The following is an 18837-nucleotide window of genomic DNA, read 5'->3' as shown; positions in this document are numbered from 1 at the left end:
GAATTATACTCAGAAATAAAGAGGTGATCATGTGCTTCAACATCCAAGTGGTTCATATTAACTGAAACAGCTACTTTCCCGTAGCCAAGCAACTATTAAGCCCATGTGCAAAAATCACACTTTGTAATTTGAAATGTCAGCTAAAATTGCTCTATTTTATGTGTGGCTTTATAGATTGAATTTCTTGGGACACTGATTGATTTCTTCAAAAAGTCTCTTTTCAATGGCAGGAAACAACAATCTGTCAAAAGGTACATTCATGCTCACATATGCAGGCTGGTTAGTTTTACGAGCAATGTGATTTGCTAATGTTGTAGAATTGTCTTCATTTCCAACACCTAATATTCTTGTCTCCAAAGGTTTGTCACTATACTGTGTCTGGATAGCTAGAGAAAGATCTTCCATAGCAGGATTTTCTGAAGATCCTATCCATATAAAGATGGAATCTTGAAGCCGTAGAACCTGACAAAAAAAAAGAAACATGAGATCAGTAAATCAAACATGAAATAGAGGCTTAATTCACCTGAAAGTTAGGCCTTATGTGTATCACACTGTTGCTGTGCCAACGTTCTGATAAATCTCATGGTCAGGCAAAGGACAGGAGAAACAGTGTCATTACTCACAAACCTTATATTCGGTTTACTAATCTTACTGTGTGAGTGAGTCAATTACTCCCGGATCATTGTTTGTACCACACTATATCTAGTTTTCATGGAAGAATAAAAAGTCCAGGAACTACATGATACATATTGCATTTTGAAATTCAGGAGGCACAGAAGGCCACTCAACTATCCACTTTCAAGAACCCCCAATCAAGCAGCCTACAACAAAGAACACTCTATTCACTCCAATAGATAACTACCAAGTTCCCCTTCCTCTGAACCAAACTTCATGACCGTCACAGAAAGATAGGGTGAAAGGAGGAGGAAAATAGGGGTTCCGGATTCATATGGAGGACCTGAATTCTTGCACAACGATGACACTTCTTCATATCTCCTGGAGAGACATCTCAGAAAGAACAGAGCTAACGGTGGAGTGGCAATATTTGTCAACAATGAGTATATGACTTCCCCTCTCCCATGGTCACCACCAGCTTCCAATAAGTTACTGTATACGTGTATGTGCCTTTAAACTAAGTGACACTCCCTCAAACAATCCTGGGGATTATAAAAGACAGCATTTGTGTCTCAATGGTCGAGTTCCAGACTACATGTCCATAGGTCTGGGGTTTGTACCCAGTTATTTCTAGGATCTTTATCTGTCACTTATTTGGCAATGTCTGTTAATGAGAAATGCTGAGCTGCACTTTTGTTAGGAGTCCACATTAAATTGTAGATCCCCTTGTAACTGGCTGGGTAAATCCAGTTCAAAGATCAGAGTAAAACAAGGGCGTAGCACCTCCAAAAAGTCCACACCTAGTAAGGTACTGGTTCATGTTTAGAAGACTGCTTTACTTTTTTAGTTTGCTTTGGGCCTTAACATTCATCATTCAGGTTTCATGAGAAACTGGGAAAACCATACTGAATATGTTATGAAAAGCATACTCTGCTACTCACCATTTAGAGGAGATCTTGAGTCACAGACAGGCACAACAAAAAGTCCGCTAAACATGTGAGCTTTCAGCCAAAGGCCTTATTCTAAAGTACACAACACACAAACATTCTTGCAAGCACAACTGACACATACTTGAGCACTGTCTCTTTCCACTGAGGCCTTTGTTCATGGACTAGCTCTTCAGTGGCTTCATTATCTGTAGGTTCATGTGGGAGAGATACAGAGAGCACACATTTATTCTTCTCACCATCTGTATCATTCTTTCAGTGGATGCTGTAACACATATGCACAAGGTAAACTCCTATGTTAAAATCTTTATTTCCTCCATATAAGTTCTTAAACAATTCATATTCCATTGCAGTATAGTAGCCATAAATCAGAAGAGGTTTGCTTTTATCCTGTATCTCTTTTTTGATGAAACAGTGAGCGGAGAAATAGGATCACCTCCAACAGCATCAGTAAATGCTTCCAGTTGAATTGTATAATAATCATCCTCAATTAATATTACTGTCTTCCTATCTGACTGTTTTGCTGAGTTTCTATGGATTTTGACTGTTTTTGAGTCGGAATTCACCTTTCACTGTTGTGACGAGGCTGATTGCGTGAGGCTGAACTGCTCTGTGCATCTAAGTTTGTGGCTGAGGATTATCTCTGCAGTTTGGTAGTGACGTCTGCAGGATCAGGATGTGGTTTAGAAGTAGCTGCGGGCTTAGTGGCTTTGGCATTATTGCATGTACATGTGTTTGTGTCAATATTTATTTTCTGTATTTATGTGACATAGAGATTTTTTTCAGAGCAGCAGCAAAAGAAATCACGAGAACAGGAGGTTGCAGGCTAGTTTTCTCTCTCTCACCTAGTATATGCGATTTGACTGGTCAATTTAGGTTTTTTTTTATTTTTTAAACTAAAAGCACCAGGTAACTCCTGCTCCAAGAAGAGCAGTTATATGAGCAGCTGACACAGAACTCCATCATTGAATTCAATGATCCTCCTTTGTGGACATCTTTCCCACATTGGTTCATGCTGCATTGCCATTACATCCTCCTGTGGTGTGACCATGTAATGGACACTGCTTCAGTTGAATAAAGCTGGCTTGATGTGCTCTGGAAGGAAAGGAGGACTGAATATCAGGCTGAAAATGACAGTTTGCTGCAGCTCACTGATGACTCTTTTCACTAAACGTTTCTAACTTCTGCTGTGCCCTTCACTTTCATTTTCCATGTCCAAAATGTGCTTAAAATTTATGATGCCCTTACTGAAGTTAAGAAAGTGAAGAGTATTGTGATCTTCTCTTTCTATGTCATATTGGCCAAAAGTTGTAAGAGTTTAGAACTGTGATCACCTAGCGAGACATAATAATTTCACCGAAAGCTTTCTGTTGTGAAGCTGTTTGATACATTTTACAGTTCCAGCAGCACTTTTTTGATAGATCTTCTTCTCTCTTGATTGCAACAGATGCTTTGAAAATTGTGCTCTATTACAATAATCAAGGATCGATTTTCCAAATGCAGTTCCACAATGACTAGTCTGTTGAGCCCTGGTGTGGGTGTTGCTGATCTCTAGTGGCCCACCCTTAGATAGATTTGTTCTTGTGAGATTCTATGGCGTTTCCACGAATAGTTATGGATCTCCAAGATATTCAGCAATTCCCATTACAAACTTCTAGGACATGTAGAGGGGTGTGGGTACATAATATTTTGAATAGGAACCCATGTCCATAAAGTAGTGTTTCTGTGCTATGACTGTTTTAGTTCAGACATGTAACATGTCCCCATCTGCTGAGGGAAACAGAAAGTCTTAGAGTTGCTTTGACGTTTCATTACATTTCCTTTCGAATTGTTACATAATAATTGTACTGTGTCATGCCTAATTCAGTTTCTCAAGCAGAAGTGGAATTGAAAGTGCTGTAGAACAGAAATGGTACATTTCTGGACATGGGTTCCTATTCAAAATATTATGTATTCATTCCTTTCTACAAGTTCTTGAAGTCTGCAACAGGAATTTATGAACACCCTATATAAAGTTCGCCCAGGCACTGCCAACTAACCTGGGTAAGCAAAATCAAAAGTGGAAACTCCAGGTTGGAGTATCAACAATATAAGGAAAAAATAGATTGCTACTTAGTACAGATAACATGTTATGCTGCATACAAGCACAGCAAAAAACACACTTACACATTATCTTTCAGCCAAAGCCTTCATCAGAAAAGTAAACAAACACATTCTCTCGTTCACCCAATCAAGCACACGCATAAGCACAGATGACTGCCATCTCCAACATGTATGATCATGACAGTTGAGTTCTGGTCCAGAGGAGGAGGAGATAGTGGTCATGTGTGCATGACGTGTGCTTGCTTCTGTGAATGTGTGTGTGTTTGTGTTTCTTTTTCTGACAAAGGCGTTGGCCAAAAGCAAATGTGTAAGTGTCTTTTCATGGTGCCTGTCTGCAACTAAACATGTCATCTTTACGGTAAGGAGCAATCTATCTGTCCATTATGTTGTTGACATTTTAACATGGGTAAGCCTTATACAACCAAGATGCGGAAGGTTTCCCATAGATTGCTTGTTAATGACTATTTTGACTCAACAGCCCTACACTGCAGAGTGCATAACACTCCTTGAAATTGAGGTTCCTTTTGTAGAGATTTGTACAATCCTCGCAATCCAGGCAGTTAAGTGAATATTTCAACTGTACAAAACACACAAATTCTGCCAACACATGTCAAGGTAGTCACTAAAGTGAATACTAGGTGGACTGTGCCTGTACCCGGGCCTCACTGACCGACTTCCTGCAGGGTATATATAGGGCAACAAAGAGGTTAGAACTGCACTATGGAACGGGAAATACTACTGCAAAGGTCCAGGATCCTGTGTTTACCAATCATGTGTTCACAAAAGGGTTTTCAGCCCCCATCGCCCCATGCAAACAGCTGTCTTGCATCACAGGATGATACCTTTATGAAGTTCCCATTTACTAAAAGGATTATTGTACTGTTTGCGATGGCACATATGAAGAAAAAGTAGATATTTTATAACTGCTGTTTATGCATATGATAGTCGAGTTTGGGGTGGAGGTAGTAAGAATCATGTCAGGATGTCAGAGCGAAATAATTGGCAGTGACGGATGGGTCAGTTAAAGTGGTGCCATTAAGACAATAGTTGGCCATCATTTGCCTCGGAGACAGGTGCAACATGCCAGTCATATTACAGATTTAAACTTGGGTTCTCATGGTTGATTCATAATATTCCCGACACACTTTTTTTTTGGTCTGGAAGTGAATTCTAGTGTGGAGCCATTTGAAGGCTATCATGTTCATTGTACATGGGCACAATTACAGACCTCCCAAACTTCCTTTGAATTCCTTTGGTCTTCAATCATGACATTGTCTTTTGGTAATGGTGGCAGCATAAAACAGGGATTTGTTATTTGGGAATTGTAGGTGTTTGCTTCCGTGGTGTAGCGGACAGTATTGTCTATGAATTGGGATGGGAACTTTGTGAAGTCAATACTGGAGAAAAAGTCCTCCCATTTTGCTCTTTTAAACCCCCAGCTTGGTAACTGATTAATTGAAGAAAATTTTCCGGTGGTAGTTATAAATTTGGTCACCATAATAGCATGTTGCGTGTTTATACTTCCCCTTGTACTGAAGCTACAGTTCGTAAATGGTCTTGTCTCCCTAGATTTTTCATCTGTTATGGCAGTCAGGGCTCATTAACAAATAGGAAGAATGTCATCCCCGGCAGTTGATATGGTTCAGAGAATGTTCAGTAGGTGTTCTGTCATGCTATAATCACCCGTAATTTATGGAGGGGGGGGGGGGGGGGGAGGGGGGGGAGATACTGGTACAATGAGAAGACTTCCACCCACATTTAGGACATTTAAAAAAGGTGCATGCACAGTATTACATGTTACAATGTCAAATAAGTAAACCATGATTTTCACTTTTTACAGTGGTGTGTTCTCCTCGAATACCAGAATGAAAGCCGAAGAATCCAGTCTATTTTCTTTTGTCCTTTTTTTTTAATGCAATGAAGAAAAGAACTCCACACTATTCCAGATTTGCATGCAGGTACCATCCAATTGCAGTATGATATGTCAGTGGAAGGAAAAGCACAGACATGTGCTGAGTCTCCTGCAGGGAGCAACAGTGACTGAAACATTGCTCATTATCTTGATCAAAAGAGGATCACTTCTCCATATACAGAGTGTCCCAGCAGGAATGGTCAATATTCATGGATATAACAGGAATACTCATTGGAAGCAAAGAATTATATATAGAAATATGCCCTATTCTGAATGGTTTCCAAGATAGAACACATAAGTAGCAGGCATATGTGTGTCTTATTTGTCCAAACTCCTTGACATTTTATTCTAAACCAACCTGCCTTAGCACTTTCGACCTTTTTCCTCGGGATGTCTTTCTGTCATTAAACTAGCCTGTTAAAAGTGCAATTGTCTGTGCTGCATTGTGAGTTAAAGTTGTGGGAGAGATCTACAATGTATCAAAGAGAAGCATTGGTTAACTGTGCTTATACACATTCTGGCTAAAGTGCCACACATCTACACTAATGAGGAATATAAATATACAGCTTCTGCAATGGTTGTGCTCCTAATGCTGTTGAAGAATTCTGTGGGTGCTTTCCAACATGTCGAACTTCTGATCACAGAGTGACTACCAAAGTCTTCAGCACATTGTGTGAAACAGGTATTCTTCCAAGTATCTATTGTTTTCTGAATGTGCAGTTCTACAACCAGTGTAGGAACAGCAACACAGTATTGAAATGGTACAGCGTAGTCCTACTGTCAGCACACAGCATCTTTCTACACATATCAGTGTTCCACAATCAATACCCATTTCACATACAGCTATCCACAATCTTCCCACTGGCAACAATGCCGCACTTTAAGTTTGTCACTGGTTAAATGACAATTGTCATTTGCTTTTCCATTAATGCTGTTCAGTGATGAAGCCATGTTTACACATCATGGAATCAACAACACACGTAATAACTGTCTACATCGCAAGAAACCCACATGTTACAGTGGAAACCAATTTCCCAGACAATTTTTTGAACAATGTGTGGTGCAGCATGATCAGTAACATAATGACAGATCCAATCATTTTAGAAGAGCAGCTGATGGGATAGAATTAATTGCATTTTCTGAAAAAAATCATTAGTCTAACACCTTGCGGACGTTCCTTTGGGCACATGGACTGCACTGTACTTCCAGCATGACGTAGCCCCCCCCCCCCCCCCACACACACACACACACATACACAAAGAAAAAAAAAAAAGAAAAAAAAAAAAGCAGTCTCTGATCTTCTCCCTACCTCACCAACTGTGCACAAAATATGTAATGAATCAGTTAGTGTAGAGTACAATAGTGTCTTCACTCACTGCAATGACAGTAAAGGCATATACATAATCAATGTTCCCTGTAGTTCACTGAGTTCAGATATTTTATCTCTAGATAATCGAAGTTCACAGTCACAGACCACAACTATATATTCTAAAAAATATCCTATTTAAGAGTGTTCATGCAAATAAAGTTTTCATGCAAAAGGAAGTTTCTGCTGTTTTGCTACATACTGTTTGATACGTTTTTTAAATTCTCATGTTGAGACTGCAAAAAAATAATCAAATAAATAAATAAATAAATGGCAGCATTAAAAGTGTACCCTTAAAAACTGTAAAATTAATGTGGAATCTGGTTAAATCTGGATTGGAAAGCAGTAACATTCATGAAAAATATTCTTTTAATGGTATCTCCATTGATTCTCAATTATTACTCCTGCTACCATCTCATACCAGGTGAAGAAAATCTGAATCACAAAAGTATCAAAATTTTAAATAGTGAGTTCAGTCCTCATTTCAAAGCAGCAGCTACAGGGAAGCATAATAAAAGTTCCTATCACATCACCATCGCCAAAATTTAGTTTTCCAAAACCCGAAAATATTTATTGTGTGTTTAATATCTTGGTTAAAAACACCATGGATTGAATGGGACATTTGCTATGAGGAATCAAACTGAATTTGTGGTTGCATCCCGATATGTTTAAAAATGAGAAAAGTTCAAATACTAAGGTGCAGACAAACTATTTATCAGAACACTGCATGAACATAGTCAGCAGATACATTTAATAAACTGACATGCTACATTTATTATCTCATTAAGTTTCTTCAGAGAAGGAGCACTAATGTTTAAGAACAGTCAAAATGTAACACAAAATGGATATCAAATACTGTGTCTATCTAATACAAAATTACCTGATAAGTGATTAATTTTTCACACAAGACTTCCTGAAAACTGTGTAGTTCTACACTTGGCTCCACTTCAGTTACAGTTTGTACAGAACTGGTCATAGTTTAATTTATGGTAGGCTTTCTAAGTGTTCCTGGAAGATAATGAGTGAAGCACAATATTTATTCAATAAAAACCTTCCATGAAGCAAAGTGCAACATTTCACTATAAAAGCTGCAGAACACAGAGCTGGCACTTCAGACAGACTACTATACCTTGTGTCCCATTGTAGGAAACAATACTCGCTAATCATCACCCCACATACTTTTAGTTTTTAAAGGAGTGATGAGTCTAGACATATTGTCAGAGAACAGTAAACTCTTTGGCCTTTCCTTGAACATGTAGGGCATATCTAATAAGGAACTTAGCTTTCCTGTGAATTAATTAACAATGTTTACAGTGCTTTCCTGTTCTTGGAAACTAAACTTTCTTAAAAACTCATATTTTTGACAAGAGTTACCTTTTTTTTTTCTTTTTACATTATTTTGAAATGTTTTCGAGAAGATTAGGAGAAAGACTGGAAGGGGAAGGGGAGAGAAATGGTAAGGGAGAGAGAAATGGTGAGGGGGAGAGATGGCCACGGATGGGAAGGGCAAGGAGGAGGGGAGAAATATGGCCAGGGGTAGGGGTGGGGGTGGGGAGAAGGGATGGCAAATGGCGGCACAGGGATTGCGAGAAGCCGGGACAGGGATGGCGAGGGCCAGGACAGTGATGGCGAGGGGCTTGGAGTAGAGATGGTGAGGGGCAGAATAAGAGCTAACGGTGGGTAGGGGGAAGAGATGGTGAGGTGGAATCTAGTGACAGAGCCAACAGAAAATGCAACTCTTTTCCAAAACTTAGAAACATTATGACTTAATTAAATGTGTGAAGAATAGTTTGGATTCACACATGTAAAGCAAAAAGAAGCTGCTGTAGCAAAATTCATAAAGGTAGTTTAAGAAGTCCAGAATCGGGTGAACATGTAATTGGCTTAATCTTAGACGTCATTAAAGCATTTTACACAGCAGAACATGAAATACATTGTGAAGTTTCTGGAATAAAGGTAAACGGTTTGAGTCTTATTGAGTCAACAGAAATATCACAGCTGAAACTTCAAGTGGCTCAAAATACATAAAGATCTTTCACATCCAAAGTATGTTAACAAATGAGCACCTTGAGGGCATCTGTTACTGATTTACATTAATGACTTTCTACACTGGGTCAATGTATATGAAACATTATTACTAGCCAATGTCAGTGACATAACTACAGATAATGCACCATAAACGTTTAATAAGCGGTAAACTAGCTCTTACTATAAATAAAACAATATGAAGTGTTCAAATAAGAAATGTTACGCTGAAAGTGAGCAATGAAACCATAATGTGTGTTGACTGGAGTGATCAGCAACAAAAATCAAGTGAACACCTAAAATATTGAGAAAAGAATTGGTACACATAGTTACACTATCTGAATATTAATTATTATGTGTAACAAAAGATGTGTTTCAAAAGTCATGAAATATATTTTGTTGACGAGTTCCAACAGGTTGTAACACATTTGGTGGTTTGAGTTGGGGAGGAGGGGGGGGGGGGGTGAGGGAGATGATTGATTCCTCAGGTTTTCACAGCACCCCAGGTCAAACTGCTCCTAGTATCAGTAGCTGCCGGACTGCTGATTTAGTGTACCACTATTTCGAGACCACGTAATGGCGGATATTTTCAAACAAAGGTGGGAAATCAACTTCTGCATGAAACTCAACAAGCAAGTTATGAGGCGGACAGGGAATTTAAAGGGAGCGGGGCGGGCGACAGGAAGGTGCATTTTATGATCTCCACTCTGGACAACTATCAACAAGCCCAACTGATGAAAATGTGACTCATGTGCATGGGTTGTCAAATGCTGAATGTTGAAGGACTCTGAACAGTCCGAAAACCACTGTGCCATTGTTATGGAAGAACGGAACATGGAAAAGGTGTGCGTTGAGGTGTTTCCCAAGCAGTTGACAGATGAGCAAAAGGTAAATCGAGCGTTGATCGTGAGTTAACTGCAGGAATGTATGGAAACTGAGTGGATTATTTGAACAACGTTATTACCGGTGACAAAACATGGAGATTTGAATATGGCCTCGGGACAAAGCACCAGAGTGCTCAACGGCATATTCCGGTGCCCCCTACACAGCAAAAGGTGAGGATGAGAAAATGAAAATTGAAGACAATGTTGACTGTCTTTTTTGCCACCAAGGATGTGGATCACAAAGAGTTCAAACTTCAAGGACAGCACATTAACCCTGCCTATTATGTGGGTGTTCTGATGAACAGGTTCATCTGTGTGTGAAGAGCCACTGCTGCTGCATGGCATCTCTCTCTGTCCGTGAGTTCCTGGCGAAGCATCATGTAGCAACTCAGCCCAGCCACCCTAATGTCCTGACCTCACTCCAGTCGACTTCTTTTTGTTCCCCATGGTCAAGAGCTCAAGTTATCCTGTTTTAAGAGCAATGAGGCTGTCGAAGCAGCTTCAAATGAGATTCCCAGTGAGGTTTTCAAGGGGGCATGAGACAATCAGTGGAAGAAATGTGTCGATGCTCATGGGGAGCACCTTGAAGAAAACTGACTCTTTCTACAGAAAACTGTTAAAAATATTTCTTCAAAAATTATATTTCATTTCTTTTGGGACACATGTTATAGCTCTTGCTTCAGAAGAATGTAGATTTCTTAACAAATATCCATTCCATCATGTGCAAAAGTTTTATTTTCTGTGATAAAAGTGCTCAAAATATGGAATGACCTTGTGAACAATGTGAGCCATCATTATGTTGTTTGAACTAAGAAAACATATGCTATGTAAATGACAACAACTATGTTTCCAGGAATCTGAAAGCATGAGCCATCAGCAAGTTCTTTGAAATGCAACATTGTAGTTATGTCACTCACATCTGCAATATGTTTGTTTGTAGCCTATGCTTCACTAGTTGTTGTTTGTCACAAGTTTTGTTTATAATCTGTTGCTTAGTCCCCCCCCCCCCCCCTCCATGGTGGCTATGATTGTATTGTTTATTAGAGCTGTACTGGTCTAGTGAATGTGGCAATCTGTTGAGCAGAATGTTGATTTTTGATTGTGTTGGATGCTAGATACATTCAGGTGATTTTTTTTCCTTTCTTTTTGAGGGGACAGACCACATTACATCTCTGCTCAAAGCCTAGGTCAGACTGAAGGGCAATAGTTTCATTAGGAGTTGTCCATGCTAACAAATTTGCCACGACAATGTTTTCTTTTTATTAATACACACTGCAAATCACAATATTACACTCAAGTCCCCGAAGTAGTATTTAACATGTATGACAACATCCTCACCCAAAGCCTTCTATTGTTGAAGAGGTATCTTTTTGTTAGTGATGTCAGCCACTGGTCACATCTTGGTCATGATGACATCACCATCTACTGGTGTGATATGTTGTAAGTTAGTCTTGTTTCTGTTTGTGTGTTTTGGTTGTAAATGATGTTTGTGTTTTATTTGCAATATTTTGTGTAGCCCTTGTGGGTGATGACTGACTGTGTTACAAACAGTATTGGAGAGTAGGGATCACAATCCATTCCATGTTATGTGACGATTTGGAACACACAAAATTAGCACCGGTGCCAATCCAGAAAGGGTGTGACAATGATTCAAATAATGTAGTGTACTAGTAGCGCTGGTGATACAGGGGTCATGTCACATCTGTCAGCACTTTTTTTTATGGAGATTGTGGAGACAGGTAAAAATGTAGATAGCACTAGACATCAGTTAGCTTGAAAAGTGATATCTTCATTGTGCATTGGCAAGGCCAATAAGTGTCCCAACAAGAGTTATTTTTTTCAAATGGAGGTTGCAGCAAATGATACTTGGTAACATTGCCTGAGACCTAGGTTAGGTTCAAAGGCTACAGTTTTGTTTTGTGTTGGTAAAGCCAATGAATGTTTCATGAAAAGTTTTTAATTTTTTACAAATTCTGTAGTAAAATTTAAACAGCTAATAAAATTTTAGTGAAGTCATTGATAATCAGCAAGGCATCACATTTTCTAATCTCATGAAAACTATATTCAATCTACGAAAAAAGGGACCTACACAAAAGAATCTTTCTTGCAAAATTATGTACAGAATGGAGTATTATGAGAGTCTGGAGGGAAGACATCTTTTAAACAGATTAAATGAAGCATTAGATACTTCAACTTACAACCAAACTGTCCACTTTCAATGTCACCCAGACTTCTGACTACATCCCAGAGCACTATGTCACCATATCTAGGATTTTGTACTCACACTGTTAGCTTCACCATGTTACAACTTCCACCCTCACCTAAACTTTTAGCTACACTACAGATCAGTCTATCATCACAACCAGATTACAAAAACTAATACAAGCACAAAAGAAATGTCACAGTGTTTTGTTGTGTATTGTGTCTCGTGGGGCCCTACCACCACGGCACAGCACGTCCCCAGGTTGTGGATAGGGGATACGGCCTTCAGATATGAAGGGTAGCTGTGAATACAAAAAACAAACAGCTGGTGGGGAGCAGGCAATGGCGTGATGAACCATCCCTGTTTTTTCTTCTCTTACTATCAAATCTATTCATCAAGAATCAGCAACATTAATGGGCATGGGTCCCTTTGAAGTAAAATATTCTGGAGGTAAACTAGGTTCCCATTCGGATCTCCGGGCAGAACCTACTTCGAAGAGATTCAGGCTGAAAAGAACTTTCAGGTTGAGAACATGAAACGTTAAGAGTTTGAACAGGCCAGGAACGTTCCAGACATTATTAGACGAATTAGATAGATACGATGTAGACATTACAGCTATTCAAGAAACTCAGTGGCAGGGGAGGGTAGCACGAAGAGGGGTAACTATACATTTTTCTATAGAGGTGTGGAAGCTCACAGATTCAGAACAGTTTTCGCAGTACAGAGAAAAGTGCTTCATGCAATCAGAGATATAAGGTTCATTAGTGACCGACTATCAGTTATAGCGTTATCCGGCAAGTGGAGTAGACTAGTAGTAATTACTGTACACGCACCAATTGAGGACACTGAAGAGGTTGTTAAAGACAGCTTTTATGACGAACTAGAGCAACTGTGGGATGAGTTCTCCTCGTACGATTAATCATAGGTGATTTTAATGCAAAGATAGGGAAGGAGGAAGCATTCCGGCCTACAATTGGGAAAGAAAGTTTGCATAACATTTCGAATGATAGTGGCACAAGGGTGGTTAATTTTTCTGTTTCAAAAGACGTGATTGTTGAGAGCACATATTTCAAAAGGAAGGACATTCATAAAGCAACTTGGGTCTCTCCGGATGGACACACCTGAAACCAAATTGATCATGTTCTTGTAGATCGGAGATGGCAGACTAGTATAGAAAAGTTAGGACTTTCAGGCGAGCAGACTCCGATTCTGATCATTTTCTTGTAGTTGCCAAAGTTTACCAACAGCTATCTACAGAAACATCAAGGCGGCACAATGCAGAACTTGTTAGGTTCGACACTGACAAGCTAAATGATGGAAACTTTAGAAGAAGGTACATGATAGAAATTTCAAATAGGTTTGATGCTCTCAGGACACACGAAGATCAAGATGAGGATGTAAATAAACAGTGGCTCACAGTGAGGAATAATATCCAACAAGCAACGAAGTTCACAATAGGTACAATTAAAAACAGGAGGAAACCGTGATTTGATGAGGAATGTAAGAAATTGGTAGAGGAAAGGAAAAAAGTGTGATTAGATTGGGATAGAATGGGAGACAGAAAACGAGAGGAGTTCTTGAACATGAGAAGGGAAGTTGGTCGTGGGCTACGGGCAAAGAAGAGGGATTATTTGAACAATCAAATATAAAAAATGGAAACAAACAGTAAAACAAAAAACATTAGGGAACTTTACCTAGACATAAATGAGTATAGAAAAGAGTTCAAGGCTAGGACAAATGCACTTGGAGCGGATGCCGGGGGAATACTGACAGACCCCAGTGCTATATTAAGTAAATGGAGGGCGTATTTTGAGCATCTATTAAATGTACACCAGGAAGCAGGAAATGAGAAGGCGTACAAAATACATACAGCAGAACCCCAGATACCTGAGCCAACATTAAAGGAAGTAATAGATGCAATCAACAAATTGAAAAACCATAAAGCACCAGGATCAGATTGCATAACTGCAGAATTAGTTAAAAATGGAGGACAGAAATTGGTGGAAGTAGTTTACAAAATGATAACTAAAGTATGGGACTCAGAGATGATACCTGAAGAGTGGCAGGAGTCGATTCTGATCCCAATTTTTAAGAAGGGCGACAAAATGGATTGTAGTAATTATAGAGGGGTATCACTATTACCAGTATGTTCCAAAATTTTCTTGAATATTCTGCTAAGCAGGCTTACACCATATGCAGATGAAATTGTGGGGGATTACCAAGCTGGCTTTTGGAGGAACAGATCAACTATAGACCAAATATTCACCCTGCGTCAAATTTTGGAAAAGAAATGAGAATACAATAAACCAGTTCATAATCTTTTCATAGATTTTACAAAAGCATATGATTCAGTATTGCAATGAAAATTGTACAGAATTATTTTGGAACTTGCCGCGTGGGGAAATTGGAGTCAGAAGAATTTGTAATAAAGAATGGACTTAAGCAGGGAGATGCCCTGATTCCGCTACTTTTTAATTTAGTCCTAGAATATATTGTAGGAATGGCAGCAGATAATTCAGAGGGTGCGGAATTACATGGAAATATTAAGATACTAGGGTATGCAGATGACATCATTAGCGATAGGAAAGAACTGTAACAGCAAATGCGAATGAGTTAATCAAGGCTAGTGAAGATGTAGGGCTAAGGATAAGTGAAGACAAAACTAAATACCTGGTTACTACTAGAATGCCAACAGCAGATCAGGAAATGTTAAGAGTTGGAGACATGCAGTTTGAAAAAGTGAACACATTTAAGTATCTAGGCGTGGACATCACTTCGAGAAATGAGATTGAATCCGAACTGAAGAAGAGATTATGGGCAGGAAATTCGTGCTACTTCTCACTGAATAGATTCCTTTCATCACGGATATTGTCTAGGAATTTAAAGATTAGAATATACAAAACTATTATTCTACCAGTTATGCTGTATGGGTGTGAGACTTGGTCTCTTAATGTGCAAAATGAAAAGCCATTTCAAGTATTCGAAAACAAAATTTTGAGGAAATGTTTCGGAGCAAAAAGGGATGACATTAGCGGAGAGTGGCGAAAACTGCATAACAAAAAAGTTCACGAGACGCCGGAACTTTAGTAAGCCTCGTTTCTTCACGACATACTGAACACTTCATCCAAAAATCCGAACGGTTGAAGAAATTTTATTCAAGCCCTGACATAATCAGTATTATTAACTCACATAGGCTGCGATGGGTGGGTCATGTAGCTCGAATGGATGAGGGCAGGGCAGCACGGAGAGTACTGGTAGGGCACTCAGAGGGAAAACGTCCTGTGGGGAGACCGAGGCATAGATGGGAGGACAATGTGAAGGCTGATTTGAGGAGCCTAGGTATTGAAGGTGAATGGAAGGAAATAGCACAAGACAGGGACAAATGGCGAAAATACGTTGCTGCGGTAATCGACTCTCGAGTCCGGTATGACCAGTGAGTGAGTTCTGTTGTTTTTTTCTTTTTTCCAACAATGCACTTTAAACATCACATGCCACCTCATCATTACACTAAATTACAGGATAAAGCTGACGTCTCATACCTTTAGATTCAGTTGACTCTTTTAAACAATATTATTTATAAGAAAATAAATTTAACAGTACGTAGCAAGCAGTTTGAGCAAACTAACTACGGTAACTGCCTGCAGGGTCGACCGAAGCGTCCGATCCCACCCGTCTGCTTTGACCCGTGACGTAAGGCTGTTGTGGTGTGTGACGTCACGACGGCGTGGAATTTAGTTTGTGAGAGTGGCATGTTTGTAGGTATCGTTTTGATGTGATCGGTGGTGCTCTCTGGTGGTGTGTTAGGTGATATTTTTGGTTTAGTTCGAGTGTGTGGCATGTTTAGAGGTGGCGTATTGTTGCGGTGGGTGGTTCTCTCTGGTGGTGTGTTTATGGGTAGCGTGTTCCGTGGCGTATGGGGTTCATTTGCGTGATAGCATTGCATGTGTGTGGTATCGGGACTGTGCTTTCAGTGGAATATTTTTTAATGAGTTAACGATTTTAGTTTTGTTATTTAGATGTTATTGTAGTTTTTTTCCTTTCGTCGTGTGTGAATTTTGGTAAATTGCTTTTTTTATGTCTTTGGTAGGCATGGACATGACTGAAAAGGTCAACAGTTTTGGTTGTAGGCGATGATGGGGGACAGTGCGTTGTCTCTAATAAAATTTCTTCAACCGTTCGGATTTTTGGATGAAGTGTTCAGTATGTCGTGAAGAAACGAGGCTTACTAAAGTTCCGGCGTCTCGGACCAGGGATGGCTGTATGTGGGGATGTCGTAAGGATAACAGGTCTAGGGAAGTGTTACGATTCCAATGTGTGGTTGTGGCTGTTCCGGTATCGGGAGTTGCTTTTGAGCTATATAGGTCAAGGGAAGTGTTCGATTCCAATTTGTGGGATCGGGAGCTGCTGTTGAGTTACATAGGTCAAGCGACGTGTCCGATTCCAGAGGATATTGTGTTTAGTGGAATTTGGGGAGTTTTGTGTTGTCAGTTTTTTCGTCGTTTTGTGTGGTTTGGTATGGTGGTGTGTGTCTAAATTTGTTGATATTCACTTTGTCCCCACCCAAAAACCCCCAATTTCCCATGCTTGTCCCGTTAGTTTCATTAGGTTTCTTGTGGAACGTGTGTGTGTGTGTGTGTGTGTGTGTTGGTTTTTCAATGTATTTTCGTGTTTGTGGTTATGTTTACGTAATGATATCATAGGCGCCATATTGGAGTCGTAGTGTATGGTCGTTTCCGCCATATTTGTGACGTCATGGGTCAAAGCAGACGGGTAGAATCGGACGCTTCTATGTTTCCCTGCCGGCATCTAGGTACAGCAAATAGAATAAATTAAACTATGTGTCAACTTTAAGTGAAATTGATCATAGTTGGCAAAATGATGTTAAAGTTTGAGAAAATTTAAATACATTTACTAAATAAGACATTGATCAAATAAAGAGTAGATAAAAATAGTTAACATAAACTAGAGAGGGCAACAACAGAAACAAGAAAATACTACACAGATTGGTAAAATGCAAAATATCTGACAGTGAAGGCATAAAAGTGATAGAAAGACAAAATGAGGGTATAATCACATGTGCAAAAGGAATCAGAGAAGAGAAAAAAATATTCTTCAATGCTTTACTGCATGGTACGGCAAGAATACAGGAGGAACAGAAACAAAGGTTGTACGAGAACCTGAGGTGGAACAACAACTTATTACCTGGCAGAGACTGAGTGTGCCTTCAAGCAGATAAAAGGAGGCCAGTCAGCTGGCCCAGATGAGATAGCAAACATGATAAAGGCGGCAGGCATACAGTGGCTACACCAAACACTAGGAGTCAATTGGAATGAAAACAGAGTACTAAATGATGAAGAAGGGGATTTTAATTCCACTGTTGCAATTGTAGAGGAATCACCCTTTTATCAAACTGATTTAAGATATCGGAAATATCACAAAAGATTAAGATTGTTGTCAGAAAAGCAGTCTGAAGAGGAGAACATGGATTCAAAAGCAGCAGAGGAACAAGATAGAAAACGGAAAGGTGTTGACAAAAGATCTCATAACTGTGCTCCTGGAGCTGGAAAATACATAGCACAGTGTGCAAGTGTTGGTTCATTGATTGGCGGGAGGGGGGGGGGGGGGTACCAAACAGTGAGGTCAACAGTCCCATCAGGTTAGGAACAGATGGGGAAGGAATTGAGCTATGCCCTTTCAAAGAAACCATCCTGGCATTTGCGCGATGTGACTTAGGGAAATCACGGAAAACCTAAATCAGGATGGACAGACACGGGTAGGAACCACCTAACTCCCAACTATGAGTCCAGCGTACTAACCATCATGCCACCTCACTCGGTATGCAGGTGTCACATCTGTGACTAAAAAAAAAAAAAAACTAATGGTTCCAAATGATATTGAAGGATGCAAAAGTTGTACAAATGGGTAATGGCCGATCAGACTGGTTCAGGACACAAAAAGATATGCAATAGGGTATTATACTTTCCCCAGTTCCACCTATTGCACTTGCGAATGTGACTGCGAAGGAAATAGGTAAGATAAGATGAACTGAACTCCAAGTTTAAAGAGTACCAGCAAATAGTAACAATGATTATGAACAGGACATCCATCCAGGGCAACCTAATGCGAGACAGAAAGGAAGTGGAATGTGTCGAAGCATAAATTACCTGGGAAATACAATGTCAAGGAATGGAAATGCCAATCTAGAAGTACAGAACCGAGCAAGAAAGATATCTAATTAATGTGGAAGCTGGTGTGGGACATGGAAATCCCTGTAAGAGCCAACCAGACGATGTTTTAAATGTAACTCCTGCCAAATCAGCTTGGAGTGCTGTGTAATTAACAAGACTGAGCACTTTACAAGAATGCGAAACGAAGCTTCCGTCATCAGCCTTGCAGAAGACTAGAAGATATAAAATTAGGAATGAAGACATCTGCTGAGAGATGCATGTGAATATGTCAATGTCAGAGATCGAGGACTCCACAATACAAATTGTTTGGCTATGTAAAGAGGATGAAGGATAACCACATGCCAAAAAAATACTTGGACAGATATGTGCTGAGGAAAAGATAATTGAATGACCTAGAAAAAAAAGGCTGGATCAGATTAATGATGATCTGAAGCCTAGAGGTAAAAACTGGCACAGAATGTAAAGGCAAAAGATATCGAGACTGGGCAAAATTTGTGTAAATTGTTAATGAACATACTACCCGGCACGCTGGTACAAAGTGAAGACGATGCTGACGATCGCTTATTGGACTATATATTAAAAACCTTTTGCCAA

General features: G+C 39.6%; 1 protein-coding gene across 1 annotated transcript; it reads right to left on the bottom strand.

Moving 5' to 3' along the window:
• Positions 1 to 168: 168 nt before the first annotated feature.
• LOC126474398 (proteasome assembly chaperone 4) lies at positions 169 to 7919 on the bottom strand. Its single transcript, XM_050101867.1, has 2 exons — positions 7824 to 7919; positions 169 to 462 (listed from the first exon to the last, which is right to left on the bottom strand). Exons 1-2 carry the CDS (start codon positions 7917 to 7919, stop codon positions 169 to 171), a joined length of 390 nt encoding a protein of 129 aa, XP_049957824.1.
• Positions 7920 to 18837: the final 10918 nt, after the last annotated feature.

The sequence above is a fragment of the Schistocerca serialis genome, chromosome 4 (assembly GCF_023864345.2).
Source record: "Schistocerca serialis cubense isolate TAMUIC-IGC-003099 chromosome 4, iqSchSeri2.2, whole genome shotgun sequence".
Lineage (NCBI taxonomy): Eukaryota > Metazoa > Arthropoda > Insecta > Orthoptera > Acrididae > Schistocerca > Schistocerca serialis.
Note: the sequence above shows the minus strand (reverse complement) of the source record. Positions and strands in the feature narration are given on the sequence as shown.

Bases quoted from the DNA above. Each gene is read 5' to 3' on its own strand.
- LOC126474398 (XM_050101867.1), bottom strand. From the start codon at position 7,919: ATGACCAGTTCTGTACAAACTGTAACTGAAGTGGAGCCAAGTGTAGAA. The intron at 463-7,823 runs GTAATTTTGTAT...TTTTTTTGTCAG, and splicing joins AAAAATTAATCACTTATCAG to GTTCTACGGCTTCAAGATTC.